General features: G+C 41.9%; 6 protein-coding genes across 11 annotated transcripts; 5 read left to right on the top strand and 1 right to left on the bottom strand.

The window, feature by feature from the left end:
* Positions 1 to 1605: 1605 nt before the first annotated feature.
* LOC133158328 (plastin-3-like) lies at positions 1606 to 8673 on the top strand. 2 transcript variants are annotated; one of them, XM_061285517.1, is made up of 16 exons: positions 1606 to 1816; positions 3374 to 3442; positions 3803 to 3954; positions 4199 to 4328; positions 4407 to 4539; positions 4952 to 5033; positions 5445 to 5610; positions 5758 to 5897; positions 6096 to 6191; positions 6353 to 6539; positions 6913 to 6991; positions 7117 to 7231; positions 7321 to 7454; positions 7580 to 7703; positions 7915 to 8039; positions 8155 to 8673. In XM_061285517.1, exons 1-16 carry the CDS (start codon positions 1621 to 1623, stop codon positions 8285 to 8287), a joined length of 2061 nt encoding a protein of 686 aa, XP_061141501.1. In that variant the 5' UTR covers positions 1606 to 1620; the 3' UTR covers positions 8288 to 8673. The 2 variants fall into 2 exon arrangements, with proteins under 2 accessions (XP_061141501.1, XP_061141584.1); XM_061285600.1 differs by having other exon boundaries at positions 1672 to 1809.
* A 667-nt stretch (positions 8674 to 9340) lies between these two features.
* On the top strand, positions 9341 to 11807 carry LOC133159316 (wee1-like protein kinase). Its single transcript, XM_061286201.1, has 9 exons — positions 9341 to 9736; positions 9891 to 10090; positions 10161 to 10209; positions 10282 to 10454; positions 10558 to 10826; positions 10903 to 10971; positions 11151 to 11236; positions 11328 to 11498; positions 11685 to 11807. The coding sequence occupies exons 1-9, from the start codon at positions 9410 to 9412 to the stop codon at positions 11769 to 11771; spliced, it is 1431 nt and encodes a 476-aa protein (XP_061142185.1). The 5' UTR covers positions 9341 to 9409; the 3' UTR covers positions 11772 to 11807.
* Positions 11808 to 11926: 119 nt separating this feature from the next.
* On the top strand, positions 11927 to 17465 carry LOC133159260 (cyclic nucleotide-gated olfactory channel-like). 5 transcript variants are annotated; one of them, XM_061286195.1, is made up of 15 exons: positions 11927 to 12425; positions 12717 to 12806; positions 13163 to 13273; positions 13346 to 13537; positions 13617 to 13724; positions 13840 to 13946; positions 14078 to 14565; positions 14646 to 14924; positions 15002 to 15100; positions 15200 to 15577; positions 15749 to 16330; positions 16761 to 16820; positions 16951 to 17067; positions 17167 to 17273; positions 17347 to 17465. In XM_061286195.1, the coding sequence occupies exons 2-11, from the start codon at positions 12718 to 12720 to the stop codon at positions 15932 to 15934; spliced, it is 2037 nt and encodes a 678-aa protein (XP_061142179.1). In that variant the 5' UTR covers positions 11927 to 12425; position 12717; the 3' UTR covers positions 15935 to 16330; positions 16761 to 16820; positions 16951 to 17067; positions 17167 to 17273; positions 17347 to 17465. The 5 variants fall into 5 exon arrangements, with proteins under 5 accessions (XP_061142179.1, XP_061142177.1, XP_061142175.1 ...); XM_061286193.1 differs by having other exon boundaries at positions 16948 to 17019; XM_061286191.1 differs by having other exon boundaries at positions 16948 to 17067.
* Positions 17466 to 17564: 99 nt separating this feature from the next.
* Positions 17565 to 20234, top strand: fgl1 (fibrinogen-like 1). The gene is made up of 7 exons (XM_061286214.1): positions 17565 to 17744; positions 17899 to 18058; positions 18126 to 18294; positions 18385 to 18482; positions 19224 to 19312; positions 19435 to 19622; positions 19753 to 20234. Exons 1-7 carry the CDS (start codon positions 17565 to 17567, stop codon positions 19943 to 19945), a joined length of 1077 nt encoding a protein of 358 aa, XP_061142198.1. The 3' UTR covers positions 19946 to 20234.
* Positions 20235 to 20983: 749 nt separating this feature from the next.
* Positions 20984 to 22665, top strand: si:dkey-160o24.3 (N-acetyllactosaminide beta-1,3-N-acetylglucosaminyltransferase 2). The gene is made up of 2 exons (XM_061292385.1): positions 20984 to 21118; positions 21248 to 22665. Exon 2 carries the CDS (start codon positions 21252 to 21254, stop codon positions 22602 to 22604), a length of 1353 nt encoding a protein of 450 aa, XP_061148369.1. The 5' UTR covers positions 20984 to 21118; positions 21248 to 21251; the 3' UTR covers positions 22605 to 22665.
* A 431-nt stretch (positions 22666 to 23096) lies between these two features.
* eif1ad (eukaryotic translation initiation factor 1A domain containing) lies at positions 23097 to 24833 on the bottom strand. The gene is made up of 5 exons (XM_061292438.1): positions 24669 to 24833; positions 24116 to 24227; positions 23847 to 23955; positions 23653 to 23761; positions 23097 to 23560 (listed from the first exon to the last, which is right to left on the bottom strand). The coding sequence occupies exons 2-5, from the start codon at positions 24200 to 24202 to the stop codon at positions 23347 to 23349; spliced, it is 519 nt and encodes a 172-aa protein (XP_061148422.1). The 5' UTR covers positions 24203 to 24227; positions 24669 to 24833; the 3' UTR covers positions 23097 to 23346.
* Positions 24834 to 25138: the final 305 nt, after the last annotated feature.

Raw genomic sequence — 25138 nt, 5'->3', positions numbered from 1 at the left:
GAGATTGGCATTATTGGCATTATGGCTCTGTGAATATCTGCTTCCTGTTTAATATGCAACACACCATTTCTCGAAATAATTTGGCCATGCACGGTTTTTTGCCAGCAACCATTCTTCCTCTTTGGTGGAGATTCACAGTGTTGGGCTGGGTTAGGCAAGTTCAGTTATATCTGTAAATAAGAGAATTACCTTTGCCATGCAACAAGAAATGTAACAATTGGCACCAAGCAACTCTGCCGCCTTAAGAAAAATCCTATCAGTAAAGTTAATGTAATGGGAACAAGTGCTGCTCTGGAGCGTAACGTTTGCACTCTGGAGAAAGGTCATGTGAAAGCAGATTTACAGGCACATCAGTGTAAGAAGACAGGCGGATGAAATGAAACAGCCTTTGTCCTTGAATGCAATCCATTCCTTTTCTGTCTTGGGTGAGACGGTGCCTATTACCCTAATTACCCAAACCATTTCTAACATACTGGCATCATTTCAATAAAATACAAGAAAACTTGCTAAAAATGTTTTTCTTTATGTAGATTCTCCGTCATCCACAAAATCTACAAAATTTGAAATGAGACAACTGTGCTTTTTGTTGAATTTGTGTTTTTTCACGACTATGGCAATAATGCTATTAGCTTAACGACATGCTAATAACTGCAGTAGTGCTGCTCGAATGACCGAACACATATCGTAATACTTTGATTTTGTTTTCATCAGACAGAACTATGCCACAATCAAATGTTTTCTTTTATTAAAATACTAGCATCTAAATAAAAATTGAATGCTATCATCGACCGATATAGAGTTTGAACTATGAAAGGGGCTTAATTAATGTTTTTTGTTGATTCACTATAGTGCTAACTTTCTGAGCACTGAGATATTTTAAAAACGACATAAGTGCAGTGAACATGTTTGTGCAAGAAACAACTTTTCAACAATGCTGAAACTCACTAAAGTACTAAAATAAAGTTGACAAAATAAGGCCTTCTCAAAAGTGTTTAGTGGGAATCGGCTACACGAGAGGAATTTACTCCGACAAGATTCAGCACATCACTGGGAGGTGGGGTGGGGAAGGGGTAGACTTGGGCAAAGAGGAGGGCTCACTTGCAAAGGTATGAGTGGACTAGGGATGTGGAATTCATGCATGTAGAGACTGGTAGAAGCAGCAGTGAAACCTTTGGAGACCATGTTCCAGTCAAAGCAGATTTTCCCAATGTAACATTGTAAGAACAGGACTTTGAAACTGTGTGTCATTTCGAATTTGCTGTAGACATACTTGAGCTATGATGCACTCAGCATTCTTGCACAAGAAGCCATATTTTATTTCAAACTTGATTGAGGCTCTTCTTTCCAGATTTACAAAAGTATCTATGGTTAATTCTGACAAACCGTATTCCATAAAATAGCTCATTTACTAAAAGACATGCAGTGTCTGTTTACAAATGTTGGGAGTTTAAAAAAAAAAACTTCAAGATTTTATTTGCTGATTGACTCCGTTTCTTCCCACCGCTGCAGATGAATTATTTGGCAACATTTTACGCCTCTGATTTTGAATGGAAACTTTGCTTCCAAACGCATAATAAAAATGATGCTTTTCTTGGGAGGTCGCTCGTCTGACTGCTGCTGATGGGAGAAACAAGGAGGAGGGAGGGCGAGGTTCGTTTTAAAAGAAAAGATAGCACGGATGGGCGGAGCTACTTTTCTCGCCGCCGGGCGGTGTCGGCTGAAGAAAACCGGTCGCTTCCCCAAGCCGACACAGCAAGGACTTCTCTCCCAGGGGGATTTAATTTTACTCAGTCACTTGTCGGACTTCAGGTAAGAGGTGAATCTTTCTCTTCCACTCATCCATGCTTCCCATATAACGTTGCACCTGTCACATTACACTCCAGTCGAGAAAGATGCAAAAGCAATGCAGTATAGTATCATTATACTGTACATTATTTTCTTGATATTCAATTCATCCATTTTATACATGTCGTCTTTTTGGCATTATTGTATGTGTTGTCATTCTAATAGTCGTATGGTGTAAATTAGAAGAAATAAATCACAAGAGTTGAACCTGTAGTAGTCTAGGGTAGAGAGTAATGTAAGGGTATTTTTCAATCAATAATACCTGAACAAACTGCCTCGTCATCGTCAACGTGTGTGACTGTGAGAATGCGGATGAAATTGAAGTTACCCTACACGCATTGTGTAATGGACAATATAAGAATGTGATACCTGAGATGATTGTGGTTATTGTGCCAATATGACTTTATGACGTTTGATTGATTGCTTGATTGATTGAATATTTATTGATCCCCAGGGGTGGGGAAATTCAGGCCCCAGCAGTATCCATACCACAGAGTGGGTATACAAAAAACACACAGATGGCATGAGCGCAACTCAATAGGCTCTCACAAGGCTGCCACACAACGGCGCCACAAAGAAAGTCAGAAAGTGCACAAGATAAAAGCCATCAAAGCAAATCAAAGCTAAAAGACAAAGGAAAAAAAAGCAACAGCGGCCACCTAGCACCCCTCAATACAAGAGAACACCCCAAAACACACAAAATAGCCTCCACGGGGTCCATCGACAGGTGTAAGGGCAGTCCAGTTCAACGGCGCCCAATGGACCGTGGTGGTGAATCGGTGAAAACATCACAAAGCAGGCAAACGTGTGAGCAGCGTCCCGGGCACCCTGTCGGGGGACGTGCAGATGGCCACCACGGGGCTAGCATGGCGAAAGTCGTCGGTTCCGACGAGCACGAGGGAGCGGACTCCCCGCAGGTGTTGCGGCTGCAAGGCCAATGCGAGGGACCCGGTCATCACTGGTCGGATAAGCAGGAAGCCGTCGTAGAGTTACGCCGGCCTCGACCGATGATCCCGGTCCGGTCCCAGGAAGAAAAAATAAATAAAATAAAATATCCGATCCGAAGAGGTACCGAGGTGCGGTAGAAGGCACCAGCATCGCCGAATGGACAAAAAGACAGAAAGAAAAAGGAGAAAATAAGGAAATAAAGAGGAAAAGAGAGAACACTGCTGGGAGGCAGCCACTCACGGCGCCATACCAAGATAAACAACTGAGGGAGAGGGGGGGTCAAGCTTACTAAAAACATTAAAGTAATTTTATTTTATAACATTGATATACTTTAGACATACAATATACCGCATTTCAGAAGGAAAAAAAATGAATTAGAATTCAGAGGGGGGAAAAATGGAAAACGTGTTCCTCCAGAAGCAGTGCCATCTGGTGGAAGTAAGGACAAGTTGCCGTGGGATAGAATATTATGTCGATTTAAACTATTTTACATTACTCTCCTCAAAAGACACGTCATAATTAGATCCCAGCCACAATACCTAAATGTAGCCTCTTCTTGTTCTCCTATGGCCTCTGTCAGGTGTCACAATGTCGCAGGAGATAAATGCCGAGGAAATGGAGGAGATCAGAGAGGCCTTCCAGAAAGTAGGTGAGTCAAACATTGATGATGTGTATTGTTTTCACAGTCAGATTGAGTTTTAGGTGAGCGATGGACCAAATACCTACAGCAGGGGTCACCAACCTCTTAAACCGAGAGCTACTTCCTGGGTACTGATAAAGGCATATTGCAATATTGATGAAATAGATTGCTGTCCAGGAGAGGATGCAGTATCACCGACAAAGCCCCAATTTAAGATTGAAACCCTGAACCTAAAGAAAAACACATTTTGGAAAATAAAGAGACAGACGTCACCCCCATCCTTAAAGAAATGGTCAAGAACAAAAGTGTGCAAATGTTTTTTTTCATATGCTTTCTCTTCTCACTTTCTACCACATCCAATGCCTATAGACGTGGACAGCAATGGATACATCTGCATCAAGGAACTTGGTAATCTCTTTCGTGAGGTTGGTTTTTCTGTACCTGGCTTCCAGCTCCGGGAGATCATCCAAAAACTTGACCGAGACAAAGACGGCCACATCAACCTTGAAGAATTCACCTCTGTAGGTAACACACTAACTAAGTAACTAAGTAACTAAGTAACTAACTAACTAATTAACTAATTAACTAACTAACTAACTAACTAACTCTTGTCAAAATCTTTTTACGTGTATGGTAAAGCTGCCTTCCAACTACAGTATTCCAATAATTGTAGTTGAGCAACGCTGCTTTAAAATCGCTCATATAATATAAAGAGAGGAATCAAGTTTAGGTTTTAAAATGGTGTGTTTTTGTGGACTCCTTCAGCTATTCAAGGAATTAAAGAACGACCGCATCGCCCAAGGGTTCAGAAATGCTCTCAACAGGAAGGAAGGCATTGTTGCCATTGGGGGCACCAGTGAAATTTCAAGTGAAGGAACACAACATTCAATTTCTGGTAAGAAATTCTTCTTCATGTTCATACCAGAATTTCTAAGTAAACATTTAAAGTTTACAAACTAGTCATGTCCTCCAGAACAAGAGCGCTATGCCTTTGCAAACTACATCAACTCTACTTTGGAGAAGGATCTCGACTGCCAACACGTGCTGCCCATCAACCCAAATACCGGAGCTCTATTCAAAGCGCTGGCTGATGGCATCCTACTTTGGTACATTTCTAATGGACTGCCTAGCAGCATGTTAATGCAATATAGGATCAGGAATCAAATGAATATTTCATGGCCAAATGGATGATGAGAACAACTCTTGTTATTCCCATCACCTAATGTGGTCAAATAGGCTCATTTACCTTTTGATGTGTTTGTTGGAGGTTAACTGCCCAACTTGTCTTTGGTTTGACACAAGAAGAAGTCAATTCACTTTGGATTTTTTTTTTTTTAATGCTACTAATAAATGAATGCTTGGATATATTTTCATCTACCTTGCCAGCTATAGTTCCCTCAGGTCTATATACATCTATGGATGTTTTTTAATTTCAATATGTAATAGCTTAGCATTGTTCTATCGACTTAACTCAAACAATGTAGTTTATCCTACTGAACCTCTGATTTGTTGGCGCAGCAAACTCATCAACCAATCTGTTCCCGAGACCATTGATGAGCGAACCATCAATACAAAGAAACTCACTGCATTCACTACGCAGGTGGGGATGCCTGTTTGTATTCTGTTGTTTAGAATAGAATTAATGCGCCATTAGCATTGTGTCAGTCACCTTTTTTTTTTCTCTTACAAATGTATCATGAAATTGACAAAGCAGACTGCAGAGCAGGTGTAGCCATGCAATCCATGTGCTGATAACTGACGTAACTAACGTAATCATTTTACATGAATAGCTTCATCGAGCAGCTAGCTCGTTGACGTGTGAATTTTCCAACACTAACGGTTACAAGAAGTACCCTGATATATACATGGAATTATATGCTGTGTTCCTAAAAACATGTATGATGATTAGCTGCAAAAGCACGACACTGATAATAACATTTTCCTTGAGAAATCCAAAATATATTCTCACTCTCGGGAATTGTTTGCCTTTAATTGTGTTTGTCAAAAACAGGAGAATCTCAATTTGGCTCTGAACTCAGCCTCGGCAATCGGCTGCCAAGTTGTCAACATTGGGGCTCAAGATCTGAAAGAGGGAAAACCTCATCTGGCCCTCGGGCTCCTCTGGCAAATTATAAAGATCGGACTCTTTGCAGATATCGAGCTGAGCCGTAATGAAGGTACGGACACAATAACGTACTTTTACACAGTAAGATTGGTGGTGGATGGGAAATTGTGTAACATCACAAAACCTACAGCCGGTTTATAATTGTAATACTAGAAGATGAAAATGTTGATTTCATCATTGTCCTGCTTCTTATGTGCAGCCATTGCAGCACTGCTGCTAGAGGGGGAGACTTTGGAGGAGTTGATGAAACTCAGCCCAGAGGAGTTGTTGCTACGCTGGGCCAATTTCCACCTGAAGGAAGTTGGCATGACTCTGTCAAACTTTTCAGGGGATATTAAGGTTTGCTAACATGATTGGAATGCAAGATTTTGTACTGCACTTGTTTTGTGATTGTGCATGAATTCCATGATTCCATTCAAGGGAACTCATGGGAGGCACACAAGCCATAGTTTTTTATTTTGACAACAGTAGAATTTCATGGTCTTTCGGGGGCTTTCAGGGCTTTAATTGAACCTTTTTCTCTTACTGTGTACGTAGGACTCCAAGGCGTATTTCCACCTACTGGAGCAGATCGCACCAGATGGCAGCAAAGAGGATGTTGAGCGAGTTGAAATTGATATGACTGGACTTTATGTAAGATACCAAAGCAAAACCTATACGTGCATATAATTTTTTTTTACGGACTACAGTATCAGCTCACTGAAAAATATATCAACAATAATATGACGAATGTTATAAAAGATTCATCTATATAGGGTTGTCTCTATCTTAATAAGCTCTACGTGTGTCCTCAGGAGAAAGATCTCGCAAAGAGAGCAGAGCTTATGTTGCAGCAAGCCGACCTTCTTGGCTGTCGACAGTTTGTGACAGCTACCGATGTCGTGTCGGGAAACTCCAGGCTCAACATGGCCTTCGTGGCCACGCTCTTCAACAAACACCCGGCTCTGACGAAACCAGAGAACCAAGACTGGAATCTTGAGAGTAAGACTCATTCAGTTAACATTGCTTCGCAGTCTACTGTCTCAAAGTCAGGCATGTTTAGATTTCCGATGTAAAGGATTTTAAATTCCCAAATAGGAAATAAAGGAGCGCAAATATAGGGCCAGACAGATACGGATTCATTTTCAGCCAATTCCAATGTTTGGCAGAATACAATTTTGATAATCTAATAATTGGCCGATTTAATAAAACTATATCATGAATATAATTAGTTTTTGGTCCCTTAACAATTACAATAGTAGGGATATGAATTGCAGTTTGAACATTTGTCTACTTAGAATGTCTTAAATAAGTATCATGTAGTACATACATCTAACCCTGAGATGTTTGCCTCTCCTCTTCTTCTACCTCCAAGGTGAGACCAGAGAGGAGAGGACATTCAGGAACTGGATGAATTCCCAAGGGGTCACCCCATATGTTCACCACATCTATGGGTCAGTTTCTCCACTCATCCAGTGACTTCCTGTCAAAAGCCAGATGTTGGAGCAGTGGCTCTGTCTTCCTGTTGCTGTATTGATACTCGGACACCTAACTTTAATGTGGATGTGGTTTCATGCAGTGATCTGCAGGACGCCTTGGTTATTCTCCAACTATATGAGAAATGTAAGGTTCCAGTGGACTGGAACAGAGTCAACAAGCCTCCATTCAAGGCCGGGTCAGGCCATTTGAAAAAGGTCAATTTCAAGTGTGCCGCCTTACACATTGGTTACTGGTTCCCAAAATTTGCGGGAGAAATGCATTTGTGTGTGTATCTCTGTGGCAGATCGAAAACTGTAACTACGCTGTGCATCTGGGAAAGAAAGGAGCTGGTTTCTCGCTAGTGGGAATCGCAGGACAGGATCTCTATGATGGAAATTCCACTCTCACCCTTGCGCTGATGTGGCAGCTGATGAGAAGGTCATTTATCGTTCATAACATCCCCCATGAGAGCAGGACTGGATGTACCGGACTCAATAAATCAGATTCCAAACAGGACCACGTCTTTTATTGTCTGATAAATATGATTTTTGATCCTAATCTAGGTACACGTTTAATCTGCTCGAAGACCTCGGGGATGGAGATGTGGCTGGAGAGGATTTAATAATCACATGGGTGAACCAAACTTTGTCTGAAGCTGACAAGACGTCCTCTATCAAAAGCTTCAAGGTAATAACAATATTTGTAAGGGTGAGCCTGGTTTATCAATATGTTCTGAAATTGGTTCTTGGGCTAGTTGAAAAAAAAAATACATGTTGAAGGGTGATATGATGATATTTTTAAAGCTCACTTTGTGTGTTTTAATCTTGAAATCTCACAGTTGTGCCCCAATAAAGTGTGATGCTCATATTGTAAAATTCTTCCCGGTTTTGCTGTCCAGGACAGGTCACTCAATACTAGCCTTCCAGTTTTGGACCTAATCGATGCCATCCAACCGGGGAGTGTGAACTTTGAGCTGGTTCTAAAAGAAAATCTCACAGATGAGGACAAACTCAAGAATGCCAAGTAAGACCCACTTGTTCTCTGACTGATCATTTTATAAAATCATACATATTGTACCATCCATTCCTGATACATCTTATGCCAGCGTGGCTGTAATCATGACTTTATTCTGCACTAGGTATGCTATTTCTATGGCAAGAAAGATTGGCGCTAAAGTGTACGCCCTGCCGGAAGACTTGGTAGAGGTCAATCCCAAAATGGTGATGACCATCTTCGCCTGCCTGATGGGAAGAGGCATGAAAAGGGTATAAAGGGATGTTGATATTCATTTTGCTGGTTGGACTGCCACACTGGTCCTCAGGTAGCCAAATGGGTACATGGGGTCAATTTAGCAGCTTGGTGTTTCTTCATATGTAATTTTTTATTTGGGGGGGCAACATATTGGCTGAGTTGTTTTTAGGATCTCAAATCTGCGGTATATCAGCCTATCAGCTTTGTCCTGTGCATGCTGGGGAATTCTGCGACCTCACTGTGAATAGGGAGAAGCCTGTTAAGAAATAGAAATCCAGAAATCAAAAGCCTTGTTATTTTTACATACATACTGTACTATTTTACATGGGACTCATTTTAAGACTGTATGTAAGTTGTTATTTTAACCAGCATATACCGTGTTTTAATAAAACAATGTAAAACAGTCCTTTCATCTTTCACAATCTGTTATTTATTTACCATAATTTACTGAAGCTGCATTTATGGTATTTCGTACGATTATTCCAGTGGTTAATTTGATTTTAAAAGAGAAGAACTATTTCGGAGACAGTTCAATATTGCTCTGCATCATGTGAGTGATGTGTAAGCTTTCATGATGATGATGGTCATGATTATTATCATTCGTGGTGGTATAGACTATTAATGCAGCATATTTTATTGAAAGCTAAACTTCAAACTGAAGCATTATTTGTTGCCCATATTGTTAGACGACAATATCCTACCTGAATATTTAGAGCGTGTTAAAAAAAATTATGCTGAACATTATCTCAGGAAAACGTGGGCCCCGCAGAAATGCATGATACTTCATGAAGTGTGTTTTTGCTTAGAGTATATTCCACCTACATTATGTTGCATTTCAAAGAATAGAATACAGGATTATTTATTTAGTAATTCTAAAACTGATTCCCATAAATGTATCAAACACAAAGAAAAATACTCTCCAGAATCCTATTCGTACAATTTCTATACAACCAATCAAATGATGCGAGGATGGTTGTACTACAAAACCCCGGTAGATGGCGACAGCGGCACTTTTATGGCTGCCAGCTGCCAACCGACCAAACGATGAAGTAGCACAACGAGCCGCTGATTGGCTCCATCTCATGACGTAACCAACCGCCTGGCGGAGCTTTGAAAGCGTACGGGAGAAGACAAACGAAGCCATGGAGACGACACCGAAGCCGACTGGGGACATCGAAAAGAGCGTTCCAATGCGTGAGCGACGAAGCACCGCTGTCAAGCGGCTAAAATTCCACAGTAGCCCCGTGAGGATTCGTTCATGCGGAGGTGACGAAGTCACGCTGTGGGGCCTGAAAGGCTGCGGATCACCCAACACCGTTGTCTTGGCCACATGCTCCACGCCTACCAAAAAGCCTTCACGATTCTACGAGGACTCACCGGAACGAACCTCCCCGCAAACCACATCTACGAACACTCGGTGCAAAAACATCAGGAGACGAAGACTTTTGGACACGCCGCTTGATCCAACGGTTTGTATCTGACGATAAGCTTCTCTGAGTATTTGTTATTTTTCCCCAGCGTGTTGCGTCCGTTATTTAACGGTCGAATTTCAAAGAGGAGCTTCAAAAGTGACCGTTGAAAAATGACCTGTATTGATGAATGTCAATTTGTATGTTTTTACAGAGTGTGTTATCCCCAGCGAAGAACTCCAGCATCACCTTTCCCTGCAAGCGATCTCTATTCAAGAATGGGAAACGTTCCGCAAGGTCCAGTACAGAGGGCAGCAGCATCAGACCTCAGGTCAACTCAAATCCTTTCAGTCCCCTCTCACTCCTCATCCAGTCTCCTCCACCGCAGAAGAACCAGTGCAAGAGAGCACACATGTATGTACATTTTTCTGATCATTGGAGATCAGTGCACATGCTTTCTCCACTGACTGTTTTGGTTGTCCAGGTCTCATGGAGAAGACAAGAATGCAAGTAATGCCAAAGGAGACTCTAAGGTACACATTTTCTCTGAAAGTGATGTATAAGTCACGGGAAACGGTGGTAACCCCCATGTTTGCTACTTCTAGAGGTCAACTGCGCTAAGAAACGATGTGACGTCCCGGTATACCTCAGAGTTCCTCGAGCTGGAGACGATTGGAAGCGGACAGTTCGGCGCGGTTTTCAAATGTGTGAAAAGGCTGGATGGCTGCATCTACGCTATCAAGCGATCAAAGAAACCACTTATGGGATCGGTAGATAAGTAAGTGGAGTGTTTCATATGGGGAAAAAAAATGATATTGTGGAAAGTCAAGGGTTCTCATACATAGTGAAAACATTGAAACGTCTTTGTTCTTCCTATACAGACATTGCGTCATGCGGGAAGTGTTTGCCCACGCCGTACTGGCCCAGTATCCCAACGTGGTGCGTTACTACTCGTCTTGGGTCGAGGACGACCACTTGCTCATTCAGAACGAGTACTGCGACGGCGGCACGCTAGCTGACGCCGTTGAACGCAACTCGAAGCGGCTCGCCTTCATGTCGGAAGCGGACCTCAAAGATCTACTGCTACAAATTGCGCGAGGGCTGGAGTGCATCCACTCAATGTCGCTGGTGCACATGGACATCAAACCGAGTGAGTTTTAGTGGTTGTGCTACAAATAGATGCAGTGCAAATGGGAAAACTGACGAGACTTATTTTGGATTCCAAGGCAACATCTTCATAGCCAAGAAGCCCGGATGCAGCTGTGATGAGGATGACAAGCCAACCTACAAAATCGGTATGACCTTTTTATTTTCTTTACTTCTGTTCTGTTGCCATTACGTCATTGTGCAGGGTGTCCTTGGTTTACGTTTCGAGGTTACGAACGGTGTAAAAAGACCTCTGTTGTAAATGAAGCCCCCCCCCCCTTCACTTGATTGACGTTGGATTAGGGAACAAATATGTGCCTTTTTCCAGGTGATCTTGGTCACGTGACCCAGGTAAACAATCCTCAAGTGGAAGAAGGTGACAGCAGATATCTGGCCAATGAAGTTCTACAAGAGGTTTGTCATCAATAGAGGGAAAATGGGGAAACAATTGTACATTTGAGAAATTCACACATTCTAACCTCATCCCTTTTTTTTACTTTTGTAGGACTACAGTAACTTGACAAAGGCCGACATTTTTGCCCTAGCTCTTACTGTTGTTAGCGCCTCAGGGGCGGAGGCCCTGCCCTCCAACGGGCACAAGTGGCACAAAATCCGACAGGGTGACCTTCCCGCCATGCCATGTGTGCTTGAGGCAGAGTTTTTCAGTCTTCTCAAGGTGACTGCAAAGTGTTTTTATACTGCTATCTAATGTACATGTTGACAATTACATACATTTGAAACCACTAACATGGATCAAAGGACCATTTTTAGACTGTAAATCGTTTCGGAATCGGTCAAAAAATGTATTATGAAATTGAAAAAGATTTTCATTAATATATCTTATACCTATTTTGCTTTTCAGATGATGATACACCCTGACCCAACAAGACGGCCTTCGACCCATGACATCATCAGAAATTCAGTAATCCAGACAACACACAGATTGTAAAGAAAAATGGCAATAAAAATCTTGTGTAAAGTATGAGTCACATTTTCAGATTTTTCACATTTGCCTCAAAAGGTCACCACCTCATTACCACAAATCCTGTTTTTTCTTTTTTCTCTAAACCTTTATCTCAATAAACATCAATAATTATGCTCAGACATGTGCTAAACTATACCTGTCATAAAAAACAGGATTACAGGAGATGGCATTCAATTTTCAACAAAACCTAGGCTGTGGTATAATACAGTTGGGTTCTTTTTTAAATTAGTGTTGTGTTGGCTACTAGAATGCCCCGCATGATTTCATATCATAAATAATCAAGATCCTTCCTTGTTTTAAGAAAAAATAGATAATGACTTGAAACCAAAGGCTAGGTCTCTCTGTGTGCTGAGTCCCACATCTCTGTAATCAGGAGACACTTGCGGTTGTGAGGCCACTTCAAACGATGCTTTTGAATTCAGATGAGTAAAAAGCAACACATGCACATACACACAATTTGCATTTTAAAGTATTCTTTTGTCAACGCTTGCGTGTCATGTGATCATGTCGGAGATGTGTTCAGTCCTCACTATATTAGTCTTCACAATTGGTCCGGCCTGAATCCACATACATGAAGATTTCTTCATGAGCTGAACATCACGTCAGGAAATTTAAAAGGTGTGTTGACCACGTTTCTTTCATCTTTCTTTAATAATGCGAAACAATTTTCCAGTTTATTGGCGTGACATTTGGTTTCCATGGTGATGCATGCTACTAAATGACCATTTGAGTATTATGGTTCTGCCAATGGATGTGTTTTTTTAGTATGTTTATTGACATGAATGTCCTTCAATCTCACAATATTTAATCTTTCTTGCCATGTGTACAGTATGACATCATCGCTTACATACAAGCTGAATGTTAAATAATGTCTCTTGACTCAACGTAACAGTGATCATTTGTGTGCAGTATGCCACATCCAGTGCACGATTCTCAAAGGTTGTCTGTGAAAACATGGGAAGAAGAGGAGAGCGACCATGCCGATAGCCCACTTAGCAGGTACACGCACACTCCTTTGGCCTCTTGACAATTATATAAAACTAAGGTTCAAAATCGGAGACAGGAGTATCCAGACAATTTGATATTAGGATACTGAAAGTATAGTGATTGTTTTCTCCAGATCAGACATCACACGTTAATCCTAATCCTTCGACAAATGCTAATGATTGTTGTTTCATCTTTACCGCTTCGTAGCCCATCTGAAATGGCGTTGTTGTGATTATATATTGTCTCTTTGAGGTATTGTCCTTATGCAAACGTTCCAGATTTGGCTTGTTAGCATCTCATCCTCCAAAGTTAGCTTCGTTGAAGCCACTGCGCCGCGCTAGATTTATCATGGCTTTTGTATTTTGTAGAGGGCAGTCGATGTGCGATGACACTTCCTCAGAACTACAAAGAATGGCGGCCATTGACAGGAGAGAGGCCAATTCACAGAATTCCCATCATGGCCGAGGTGCTCTCTCCAGGTATGAGATTGATCGATAAGACAAGAGCGGTTTTGGTGTCGCTGAGTTATTTTGTGGTTTTGATTTTTTTAGGATAGTGAATATGGTGATGACTCTGAGAGAATGGGCACAGAAGAGCGTAGCTGAGGAGACACAGCGGCCTGATTCTTTTTTGGAGCGTTTCCGAGGCCCCGCCCACTTGGACATACATGCCCCATCCAGCCGATTTAGTCACAGCCACAATGGCTCGGATACAGATGGTGACATGAGATGCTCAAAAAGAAAGTAAGGAAAAAAACAATTTCAGAGAATGAAATAAACATCAAGTTGCTTTACTCTTTTTTTACCGTATTCTCTATTTTAGGAGGAAATGTAACAATGTTATCCTTTCGCCATCGGATGATGCGTATTACCACTGGCTGATGGTTATTGGTCCTGCTGTTTTTTATAACTGGACCCTGTTAGTTGTCAGGTTGGAAATAGTTTGTTTTTCCTCTAATTGCTTAAGATCAAATATCTCAGATTCTTCTTCCATCACAGGTCTTCGATTCATCATTCATTGTTGCCCGTTGCATCTGGTTTTGTAGGGCCTGTTTTGACGAGCTCCAGACGAGAAATATTTTGGTGTGGCTGGTCATGGACTACATCTGCGACGGTGTCTACATCCTGGACATCGCCGTTCGTCTCCACACGGGTACTTAGCATTTGATCGGAAAATTCAAGAAGTCGATTGATGAGCCACGTGTGATGACATCACAGACTGTACTGTGGAACAATTTTAGTAACTTATTTGATATTGCTTTCCATTTACTCGTATTTCCCAAGGTTTCCTGGAGCAGGGCCTGATGGTGAAAGATGGCCACCGTTTGAGGGAAACCTATATTCGAACTTTACAATGCAAGCTGGACATCTGCTCCATCCTTCCAACCGATCTGTTATATTTGACTTTTGGAGTCAGTCACACGCCCCTTCTCCGATTCAATCGTCTGCTGCGCCTGCCGCGGCTCTTTGAGTTCTTTGAACGTACGGAAACAAGAACGGGCTACCCAAATTCCTTCCGCATCTGTAAACTTGTTGTCTACATCCTGGTGATCATCCACTGGAATGCCTGCGGCTACTACAGTTTCTCCAAAGTCCTGGGACTGGGTTCCGACTCCTGGGTTTATCCCAATGCCTCGGATCCAGAGTATGCCTCCCTGGCCCGAAGTTACATATACTGCCTGTACTGGTCCACTTTGACGCTGACTACCATTGGAGAGACTCCGCCTCCTGTGAGAGACGAGGAGTATCTCTTCCTAATATTTGACTTTCTGGTAGGTCATTCAGTAACTTCTGTTCATCTAACGCAGCCGTTGATAACTGCTAACTGAGCAGTTGTTCATTGTTGTTCCAGGTCGGCGTTCTGATTTTTGCGTCCATTGTGGGAAATGTTGGAGCCATGATCTCAAATATGAATGCTACAAGAGCAGGCTTTCAGGCTCGTGTGGATTCTCTGAAGCATTATATGCACTTCAGGCATGTCAACAAGGTGTTAGAACAGCGCGTCATTAGGTGGTTTGACTACCTCTGGACCAATAAGAAGACCATCGATGAACAGGAAGTTCTGAGGAGCTTGCCCAGTAAATTAAGAGCAGAGATTGCAATCAATGTTCACCTGGACACACTGAAGAAGGTATTGATCTTGTTGGAGAGTGTGCACATTCCAGCTCCTCCTGCAACAAGGAAATATTTGTGCTTGTGCATATCTAGGTACGTATTTTCCAGGACTGCGAGGCAGGCCTTTTGGTGGAGCTGGTGCTCAAACTTCAACCACAGGTTTTCAGTCCAGGAGACTATATCTGCAGAAAGGTCCGTTTGAAATAGAGAGCCAGCTTCAACAGAACACACATGAAGTACACTGCAAAATTTAAGATTGATTAAAATTGTATTGTTGATTCTTTTTCCAAGGGAGATGTTGGCAAGGAGATGTATATAATTAAAGATGGCCGCCTTGCCGTGGTGGGGGAGGATGGAGCCACGCAGTTAGCTGTCCTCACAGCCGGTAGCTGCTTCGGAGAGATCAGCGTCCTGAACATCAGTGGCAGCAAGATGGGAAACCGCCGCACGGCTAATATCCGCAGTCTGGGATACTCGGACCTTTTCTGCCTTTCCAAACAAGACCTGATGGACGCGCTGCAGGAGTTCCCTGACGCTAGGGCTCAACTGGAGCAGAGGGGTCGGGATATCCTGCGGAAGGAGGGGCTCCTGGAAGAAGTTAATGTGTCTGCTGGGGAGGAGCTGGAGGAGAAAGTGGAGAGGTTGGAAACCAGTGTGGATCGACTGCAGGTCAGTTGACACCTTACCAGTTGCAGTCAAATTCTATCAATAGCGTTTTCACTCCTTTCTATAGGCGGAATTTGAAGTACGAGCGTGGTCACGGAATAAATTAAACTCACAAGTCAAGGCACCACTGCCTTTTATGATGCGCGTTGGTTTCTCTCATGGTCTCATTTCCAGACAAGTTTGGCGCGTCTGCAGAGTGAGTTCAACTCCGCTCAGCTTCGAATGAAGCAGCGAATGACAGCCCTCGAGCACAACATCACCATGGTAACCACAGGTAGCGGTTTTCTGTCAGACACAGACGGCAACGACAGCGCATCTGGTGGCGGCGGGATGCGAAGCCAAATAAATATTCGGCTTTAAGTCCTCCTACGACGCACTGACTATCATATTTTATATATATATATATATTTTTTTTTTCTTTTTTCTTGTAACCCTGATGGTATCGACATCACAGTACAATAAATTTCAATTTTAATCCTGACAGAATAGTTTAATATTAATTAAATAAATATTTCCGCAATTATTTTAAATATGTACATACATGAACTCGCAGTGTCGTTGGTGCAAATGTTAAAGTAAAGATCATAAAACCACATGAAATTTCTTTTTCGTGATATGGAAAGTGCATGCTCTGCAGCTGTGTCAGCCAATGACTATTAACGACCAAAGTTCAACATAACTTTTCTGCAAGACTCCAGGAAGTGACTGTGGGAGTGTCCTATGAAAAGAGTGAGAACACTGTACTTGTGGGAAAAGGTAATTGTCTATTGCCGATTCTTACTTGTGTTTTTTTCTTCTTTAAACGGGCAATTGTGACTCTTTTCATCAATTTATCTCTATCTTCTAAGAGCTACAGTTTTAAAAAAAATACAAACCTAAACCTTTTTGTAGTGCAATGACCGATAGAGTAAAACAGAAAATCAAATTGTCTTTTATTGACCCTTTATCGCACGCTGATTATTTATTTTTCACGTGCGTGTGTGCACCGTACACTTTCCGTCTCTTTTTATGCTAACACTGTGTGTGCTTATCTAGACACGATTATATACAATGCTTAATGAGTTCTTATCAGACACAATTAATTTATGCCTGAGGAACCCTAATCAACAGCACAACTTTCCCAAGCCTAATTGTTGAAATGTTTCTGTAAGTGTCAAATGTTGTGGCTGAGTGTGCTTCTCCACAGATGGCGCTTTGCATTGCGTCGGTAGCAGCCAGTGTGGTACCAGTGTCTGCAGCAGAACCGGTAAAACCTGCTTCCAAATCATCAAAATTTGAATCTTGTTCACCAGAGGAGCTCAGCATTCTTTGAGCTGTCTCCAAAACTAGAGCCCCAAGAGTGGAATCACAACAGCTTGAATTGTTTGTTGCAGCAGAGCCTCATCGAGGGTCTTCTTTTGGCCACGGATGAGCGGCCTTGGCTCTGGGCCGTCTTTGTTTTCATGGTTGGACTTCCCGTTATTCTTTTCATCAGCTTGATGTGGCCTGACATGGTGCTTTGAGCTAGATGTTTTCTCTCTCTCTCTCTCAAAATCAGCTCATTTGAATCGTCTAAACTTTAGACGACTAACTTTACACCTGTTTGAATTTAGAGGTTTGGCCCACCTGATCAACAATATTACTATAAAAAGTCTGATGATGTACAACCGGATGACCCCAAGAGCTCGGAAAGGAAGCAATCAATCCATTCATAGCACAGGTAATTCTACTTCAAGTAAAATGGTTCACTCTGAACAATGCATGCAGAATAATGTGCTCTTCTTTTGTGTTAGGCAAAACTGACAGAAGATTGGCAAGAAGAAAATAAGATCCGACAGCTCCACGACTATGCTGCAACAAAAGAAGCAAAAATATCAGCAAATAAAAATGTGGAACATATCTTTCAAATCTACTCAGTTACCCATAACAACAATATGTGTGTCCATCTGTTCCTAATATTTCCTGCATACTTTGAAAGTTTTATCACTGCAGCCAATCAGGCATTTCGTCAATGTCTTGGCCTTGGTGTTGTTATGTTGGGAAGAGCTACAAAAAGAAAAACACTGAATCCAAAGAAGAGGTTTGTTCACTTAGGATTCATTTCGAACCGACTCAGAAGAGGATGGCTGCACAACTGCATCTGATTGGCATTCGTCTAAGCGTCTTCGTAATTTGCTTTCATTCTTTCTGCGTAAGTCTCACCGTATATAAAGCTGTAGCCCGTTTACATTTGAAAAAGCAGCTTTCCCAAATTCTATGAATTATTCTTTTATTGACTGTATGGCGAACGTGCGTAGTTATGTATCAGTGACAATGATTTGGGCTGTTCTTGTACGCCCGTGCAGGCATCAGACCAATGTGACAAGGAACTGAAGAGGCTGCAAGAACAGGAGAATCATCTGAAAAGACAGCTTCAAAAACAAGATCTCCTCCTACGCAGGCTACGGCTGTTTAACCAAGATGACGATGAAGCAAATACCAGAGTCAACCAAACCAAGCACGGAGGTCAGGATGCAAAAAGGTCAGGCAACCTTTTCCTGCACGTTTATTTTCATTTTCTTTGATTTCACAGAGTTGGAAGACTGCTCCCACATCTACAGCGCTGGCTCTAAAGCCAGCGGTTACTACAATATCCGACCACATGGCTCCAATGCTTCGATCAGAGTCTTCTGCGACATGAGTGAAGGAGGTGGTTGGACTGTGATACAAAAAAGGATCAACGGAGCAGAAGATTTTAACAGGTGCTGCTGTTGTAGCCTCAGTAATGCAATGAATACAAATCAGACGGAATAGCGAGGAAGATCGAAACATCTGTCTGCCTGTCCGTCCAGATCCTGGGTGGAATACAAGGATGGCTTTGGAAACATGGTTGCAGACCTTGATGAGTTTTGGCTTGGGAATGACAACTTGCATTCTATCACAGCACAAGGTCAGTATGTGTTGATCGTAGCCTTTGAGCATCCATTTTTCACGAAGCGCTATACATTCATTTGTTAGGATTGTTTTTTTTGTTTTGTTTTTTATTTATGTTATATCAATGTTCCTTTGCTGAAATGAATTGAAATTCCATAAGCCTAATCTTTGTTGAAGAAAAATAGCACTGTGTTGTAAAGCAAGGCAAGGCCATTTTTTTTAGCACAGCATCTCATGTGCTTGAATTGTCAAACTAACATAGGTAACAATGTGGAAGGCCTTCTCCCATAAGTGAAATATCAATAATATTTTGTTTGTTCATCATTCACTTTTCTCTTCACAACCTGAGTTGCTTGAGAACAAGTGCTACAAATTGTTGTCACGGTAACAAAAGCAGAACTCAGACAGGTGGCATGAGAGGAGTGGTTTATAAGTAATTTCTCAGAGATTTTATTTGTATTTTTAAATTATTTCATTTTCTCAAAAAGAGCTACCGTAATTTTCGGACTATAAGTCGCATCGGAGTATAAGTCGCACCAGCCATAAAATGCCCAAAAAAGTGAAAAAAATCATATATGTGTATATAAGTCGCTCCTGAGTATAAGTCACCCCCCGACCCAAAGTATGAAAAAAAACGCAACTTGTAGTCCGAAAATTACGGTAATTTGAATGAGCTATATACTTCATCTCTTTGAAGAGAACAAGCGATTTTCAACTCTTCAAATTGGTCCAATGGATGTTTTTCTTTTTGTTTTAGGCAACTACACACTGAGAATTCATCTGGAAGACTTTGAGGGTAACCAGCGCCATGCCGACTACAGAAACTTCAATGTTGCCGATGAAAAGGTTTTATTATCATATAGCACGATTATTCAAATCTTCTATCCCATACTTTCCCCATCACTCATTGTGTTGCTCTGATTTCAAATGAATTTCCTCTTGACCACATCTTCCATTTATCTTTGCAGGATCACTACAGACTCACCTTCGGCGCCTACACGGGCACGGCTGGAGATGCTCTGTCTGGCAACTACCAGGTCGGTGTGTCAGACTGGGCCGCTCACCAGGGCGTCCAGTTCAGCACCTATGACAAGGACAACGACAACTATCAAGGCAGTTGTGCGCGGGAAGATAAAGGAGGCTGGTGGTTCAACAAGTAGGCCAGCTTTCAGGTTGCAAGTGAACACTTTGAAGCTATCTGAAATGGATATTTTTAGTATCTTGTTGCTTTCAAATACATGCATCTTGATGCTTTGCCCTTTTCATTTGATTCTGTTTCTCCCCAGGTGCCACTCTGCCCATCTCAATGGCAGGTACTACCCTGATGGCTACTATAGTGGACTGACAGATGATGGTGTGGTTTGGTACACCTGGAGAGGATGGTGGTATTCCCTGAAACGCAGCATCATGAAACTACGACCTGACAACTTCAAAATGGACCCTTTGGACGACCCTAATGTTGTGCGTGGTGATCCTTAACTTGGATGGTGCCTCGAAATATTTAATGAGTTTCATGCAAAGGCCATTCATCTGTGCAGACATATTAGCCTTTTGCAGAGGATAAAGAATATATGCATGAAGCTTCTTTCTCGAGAATTGCTCACTATCTGCTGAATTGCTGCTTTTTATGAAGTGGCGAGTCCACATACAGTGCTTGGATCTCAAAATTTCAGCAAAAAAGAATCCACTGAACGTCTGCTCTTAGCTTCAAAATGCTTTTTTTTTTTACTTTGTGGCAATTTACATAAAGCAACAAACTAAAAAACAATATTTTTACTGTTTTCTTTCAACTGGGGATGGCTAGGGTGTGCAACAGGCCCGTCAGGAATTTGTGGAAGCCCAGTTAAGACAGTCTAGCATTTGATTTGATTTTCTAAAATCTATTTATAAATGATTTCCCCACCCTCCTTTGTATCAATCAAGGATACAAGGATAGAGGCAAAATCTTGAGTCAGGCCTGCTACCAATTCTACTTCATCAGGGCTCCTCTCTTTGACTCAATTCCAAACGTACCATAGAAGCCTCACCGGCGTTGAAATTGCAATTCCGGTCAAACCTGACAGGGGCTAGGAAGTGATTTAACCAACAATATGCATTCATGTCTTTAGGTGACTTTCACAGCAAGATTTGCAACATTCAATCAGGTGCTAGACTGGTTCTTCAGGGTAAGGGGGCTTTCCCAGTGGGGGTGTTTAAGAAAAATGAGACCAATGTCAATGCAAATTTTAGTCAGCTTAAAATTTTTTGGGGAGGGGGGGGAAGGATTGGAGTTGGAAAAACAGTCTTTACAAATAAGATCGGTTTTCCCAGTGTCAGACACAGCGGATGTGTGGAGTGGTTTAATTTCAGTGGTTCCCCTTCACCGTTGTGTGAATCGTTTTGTGAGCGCCTTCACTTCAGTTGTACCTGATGAGGCAACAGGTGGGCGGGCGGACTTCTTATGCACATACCAGTAGCCTTTAAATTGGCTCCTCTGAAGAAGCAGTCGCAGTTTATCTCTCCTCTGAAATTAGAAGGGTGTCATTGGTCAACAGACCAAATTATTGAAATCATATTTAAGTGTGTGAGGAACAATTGGAGTCATCACTGAAGCATGAAAAATTAATTCTATTTGCTTATCAGAAGAACGGAATAAGTCTTGGGCCAAATCAGGTAAGCAGAAATTTTTTTAATTTTGAACTTACCCATTTAAAAAAAAACATACGTACATCTCAAATGCCAACTCAGCACTACTGCCAAAGATCCATTATTGAAACTAAGCTATCATGTGCGCCTTTGCAGTCAAATGGCACGGTGTCACTATCGTCGAGCGTTGATCTACGTGTGCAGCCCATGCATCTTCCTGCTCATGCTCTTCCTCAGCATCATGGTGTCTTCAAACATGAATAAGGCCACCAGAAGTATTCATTTTGTGGCCTCGGGAAGTTTTAAAAATAATAACTCTGCGTCCATGCCAAAATCTTTCTGGAAGCTCCACGAAGAGGCTTTTTGGAACCAACTTCAGTTGACCCTTGATCGCCAATTCAATCCAATTCTGAATCCCCAAAATGCCTACATGAGGTTTAGGAGTCACGCCTTTTATGTTTCCCTTTTGAGTCGAAGCTTCTTGGAGGTGACTGACTTGGAACCCGTGAGGAGGAAAATGGAGCAGCTACCTCTGCAGATGCGAGATTTTGCGAGCCACATGAAACAAAGAAGTTACCCGGTCCTCATCCAGCCCGCTGACATGACCTGTGGAGCAGGAGCAGTCGATGAGAAGGAACCACCGCTGATCCTCCTCGCCATTAAGTCCATCGGGCCGAACTTTGAGAACCGCCAGGCTATCCGACAGACCTGGGGCCAAGCGGGCTGGGTGGCCACGCGTGAAATGGACGGCAGTCCAAGACAGAAAGTTGGGGGATATATCCGCCGGGTGTTCCTGTTAGCCAAAGAGTACCCCAAAGACTCTGGATGCCACATATCCGAGTTGCTGCGGGAAGAGGGCGAACGATATGGTGATATTCTACAGTGGGACTTCAACGACACCTTTTTCAACCTCACCCTGAAGGACGTGCTCTTCTGGAACTGGTTCTCCCGCCAGTGCAGTAAGACACGCTTCGTATTCAAAGGCGACGACGACGTTTTTGTCAACACGGTGAACATGATCACCTACCTCCACAACCAGCTAGAGAAGCCAAACGCAGAACACACCATGAAAGAATTCATGGTCGGCGATGTCATCAGCGCGGCTTTTCCTAATCGAGTTCACCAGTCCAAGTACTTTGTGCCGGACAGCTTCTACAAGGGACTCTATCCCACCTACGCAGGTGGTGGAGGCGTGGTGTACTCAGGCCAGTTGGCCAAACGTCTTCACATCATCTCTGGAAGAGTTCACCTCTTCCCTATCGATGACGTATTTGTTGGCATGTGCATGTCACGGCTTAACGCACAACCCATCCACCACCCGGCCTTCCTCACGTTTGACTTCCCATACAAAGAAGACAAGGCGCCGTGTGCATATCACAAAATCTTATTAGTCCATAAACGAAGCCCGAAGCAGCTAATTAGACAGTGGGACAAATTGTCCAAGACAAAGAACCAGTGTCGGCATGTGTCACTGAGGGTTTCTAACAAGAGGGAAAACACAAGAATAAACTAACAAAAAGTGCTGATGTTCTACAAATAAATTGCTTCCACTACAGTTGTATTTGAATCGTTTAATTACCTCCCATGTCGCCAGAAGACCTGCTAAACAAACCCAAGGTATGATTTGGTAAATGGGTCTTGTATCAAAAATTTAGATGTCTCAAATGCCGTTATATTAATGTGTGAGATGCAAGTCAAAAAGAAGGTGAAGTGAAATGAATATGCACATAATAAAAGAACCGGTGGACGAAACGTTACATAGGTTATCCTCCATTCAAATTAACTAACCCTAACCCTAACCTGTAAGAAATCGCTCAGGTTTACGAGTCCCACCTGTCCCTTCAGAAGTTTCAATGGTGATAAAAGTTCATCCTTGCTTCCACGAGGTAAGTAGATACATACTTTCCATAGGTAAAACAAAATGCTTCACAATTAATTATTTGCTATATATTCTGCTACAAACTAGATATTGCAAGATAGAATTTGAAATTAAATTGATACAACCTAATGTCAAAGTATAGTTTATGAGCATACAAACAATATACAATCAGATGAATTGTCATTAATTTCAGAAAATGTGATTTTTTTTTTCTTTTTTTACTTTCAGGAGATACAAAAGTGGGTGCCCCTGCACCGCTGATTTCATGCTAGAATAAGGTCAGCTGTTTAAGTGTCCAGCAGCTGCAATGTGAAGGAATAGGTTGAAGGATGACAAAAAAAAATGGAATTGTCCCAACATGAGTCTCGTGCTCCCGCTATCGCTTTGTGTCGTCGTCTTCTTGAGCATCACTGTCCTCATCATCTTCACTCTCACTGTACTGGTAAGTACAACGGTTGGTGTTGACAAACAAATCATCCTCATTGTCATCAGAGTTGCTAGTGCTGGACTCCTCTTGGTCTTTCCCCTCTTTGTTATTTACTTTGTCTTTCTGTTCGATGACCTTGTTTTCAATCACGAAGCCTACGGGCCTGGACAAAGACAAATAGCACAAGGACACTAAGCAATGCTGAGGTAAAAAGATACACTGGTGAACATGTGTATTAGTTGACTTGCTACACACCACAGATGACTTTCTTGCAGGTACATGATGTGATCTTTGTACAGAATGGTGCTGATTTCCGCCTTCACCTTCTCCCCTTCTTCAATCGGATCCACGATCACATAGTCACCTTGATGTGAAGAAACAAATATAAATGATTGCGCTTTGTTTACCATTTGGAATGGGTCACAAACACCACAAGTCTGCCAACTCACCTCTCTTGATCCAAATGTTCTTGCGGAATTTTGTGGGCATGCTCACCAAGAACATCTCGCCCTGAGCTGTGACAGCTTCATGGAGGTTGTTGCCACGGCTACCAGTCACCTACAAGAGTGAGAGGGGTAATTAAAAGAGAAAATTAGCAAAGGCAACAACAACAACAAAAAGCATTTATTCTCAGAAAACTAGTCACGACTTCTCTGCTTTGTCAGAGCACAAATTAACTCATGCTTGTTATCCACAATATAAATCATTCTGAGACAACCTTCACAATCTGCTGGTTCTCCGTTGGCACGACAAAGTCTCCAAGAACTTCCTTGACGACATGCTTGCGTTTTGTGGCCTGTGACATGATCAGTGTTCACTTTCCAAGCCAGCTAAGGATCAATACAACATTTCATAGATGGTAAGAAACAATAATGGAGGAGTGGGTATTTTCTGAGACCTTAAGGAAATTTTAAAAACATTTCTCGCTTTTCTTGGCCATTACGAATAAATAAAAACATCAATGCTCCTTTTAAATAATTGTCACATTTCTCAATACTATGGACCACAAAAGAAATGACGGAAATTGACACTAGACAACAATGAACTAAGTAAAGACATATTTTAATGTAATTAAACCCATATTAGAATGGCTACAGAGATCAGATTATGCCTCGCAAAACTAAGAAAACATTTCGAGATGTAGTAATTATAAGACCGCTGAAAGTGCACTCTCGATAAATTAAATTAAAATGCCAGTAATCATCATGCTGACGTTCGCAGTCTCACCATCGCAAAGATTGGCAGAGTTAGCGATAAAGTTATAAAAGTACCTTTGAATAAAGGACGTCTTTACAGTTGGGAATGTGTCTCTAAATCTTGCCAGGATCCTAAAATAACTTAAAAATAATCTAAATTCTGATATATCGGCAGTCAAATTGAGCCACGCGTTACTGTTACTGCTCTACTTCACTTCCGGAACCAGGTTTGGGACTCTCTTCTTCGTTGGTGGCATATTCTTCTTCGTCATCATACGATGATCAAGTGCATTACTGCCACCCACTGCGTGGGGGTTTAGATCTTGTATTTATTTATTTTAAATAAATGAATAATTTTTGGTCTACATTTATCTTTTACTCCCTGCATTGGAAAACAAATGCGTATCATTGATACTCTTGTCAAAGTAGCCTCCTAAATTATGACAACTTCTGCATTAACAACTTGTTTATGCAAGTAAAGAGAGAGCTTAAAAAAGGTGGAGCCTTTCATTTTAAATCCACTTTCATTTATTTGTCACAGCTTC

This window comes from Syngnathus typhle, linkage group LG1, assembly GCF_033458585.1.
Source record: "Syngnathus typhle isolate RoL2023-S1 ecotype Sweden linkage group LG1, RoL_Styp_1.0, whole genome shotgun sequence".
Lineage (NCBI taxonomy): Eukaryota > Metazoa > Chordata > Actinopteri > Syngnathiformes > Syngnathidae > Syngnathus > Syngnathus typhle.
Note: the sequence above shows the minus strand (reverse complement) of the source record. Positions and strands in the feature narration are given on the sequence as shown.

Excerpts from the sequence above, each read along its gene's own strand:
- LOC133158328 (XM_061285517.1), top strand. The coding sequence starts at position 1,621 with ATGGGAGAAACAAGGAGGAGGGAGGGCGAGGTTCGTTTTAAAAGAAAA. Across the intron at positions 3,443-3,802 it reads AGAGGCCTTCCAGAAAGTAG|ACGTGGACAGCAATGGATAC; the intron begins GTGAGTCAAACA and ends CAATGCCTATAG. Across the intron at positions 6,540-6,912 it reads CCAAGACTGGAATCTTGAGA|GTGAGACCAGAGAGGAGAGG; the intron begins GTAAGACTCATT and ends TCTACCTCCAAG.
- eif1ad (XM_061292438.1), bottom strand. The coding sequence starts at position 24,202 with ATGTCACAGGCCACAAAACGCAAGCATGTCGTCAAGGAAGTTCTTGGA. Across the intron at positions 23,956-24,115 it reads AGAACCAGCAGATTGTGAAG|GTGACTGGTAGCCGTGGCAA; the intron begins GTTGTCTCAGAA and ends TCACTCTTGTAG. Across the intron at positions 23,561-23,652 it reads CTGCAAGAAAGTCATCTGTG|GCCCGTAGGCTTCGTGATTG; the intron begins GTGTGTAGCAAG and ends GTCTTTGTCCAG.
- LOC133159316 (XM_061286201.1), top strand. The coding sequence starts at position 9,410 with ATGGAGACGACACCGAAGCCGACTGGGGACATCGAAAAGAGCGTTCCA. Across the intron at positions 10,827-10,902 it reads GCACATGGACATCAAACCGA|GCAACATCTTCATAGCCAAG; the intron begins GTGAGTTTTAGT and ends TTGGATTCCAAG. Across the intron at positions 11,237-11,327 it reads CCAATGAAGTTCTACAAGAG|GACTACAGTAACTTGACAAA; the intron begins GTTTGTCATCAA and ends TTACTTTTGTAG.
- LOC133159260 (XM_061286195.1), top strand. The coding sequence starts at position 12,718 with ATGCCACATCCAGTGCACGATTCTCAAAGGTTGTCTGTGAAAACATGG. Across the intron at positions 13,725-13,839 it reads TGGACCCTGTTAGTTGTCAG|GGCCTGTTTTGACGAGCTCC; the intron begins GTTGGAAATAGT and ends CTGGTTTTGTAG. Across the intron at positions 15,101-15,199 it reads GAGACTATATCTGCAGAAAG|GGAGATGTTGGCAAGGAGAT; the intron begins GTCCGTTTGAAA and ends TCTTTTTCCAAG.
- si:dkey-160o24.3 (XM_061292385.1), top strand. The coding sequence starts at position 21,252 with ATGGCACGGTGTCACTATCGTCGAGCGTTGATCTACGTGTGCAGCCCA.
- fgl1 (XM_061286214.1), top strand. The coding sequence starts at position 17,565 with ATGTCTTGGCCTTGGTGTTGTTATGTTGGGAAGAGCTACAAAAAGAAA. Across the intron at positions 18,059-18,125 it reads CAACCAAACCAAGCACGGAG|AGTTGGAAGACTGCTCCCAC; the intron begins GTCAGGATGCAA and ends TTGATTTCACAG. Across the intron at positions 19,313-19,434 it reads TCAATGTTGCCGATGAAAAG|GATCACTACAGACTCACCTT; the intron begins GTTTTATTATCA and ends TTATCTTTGCAG.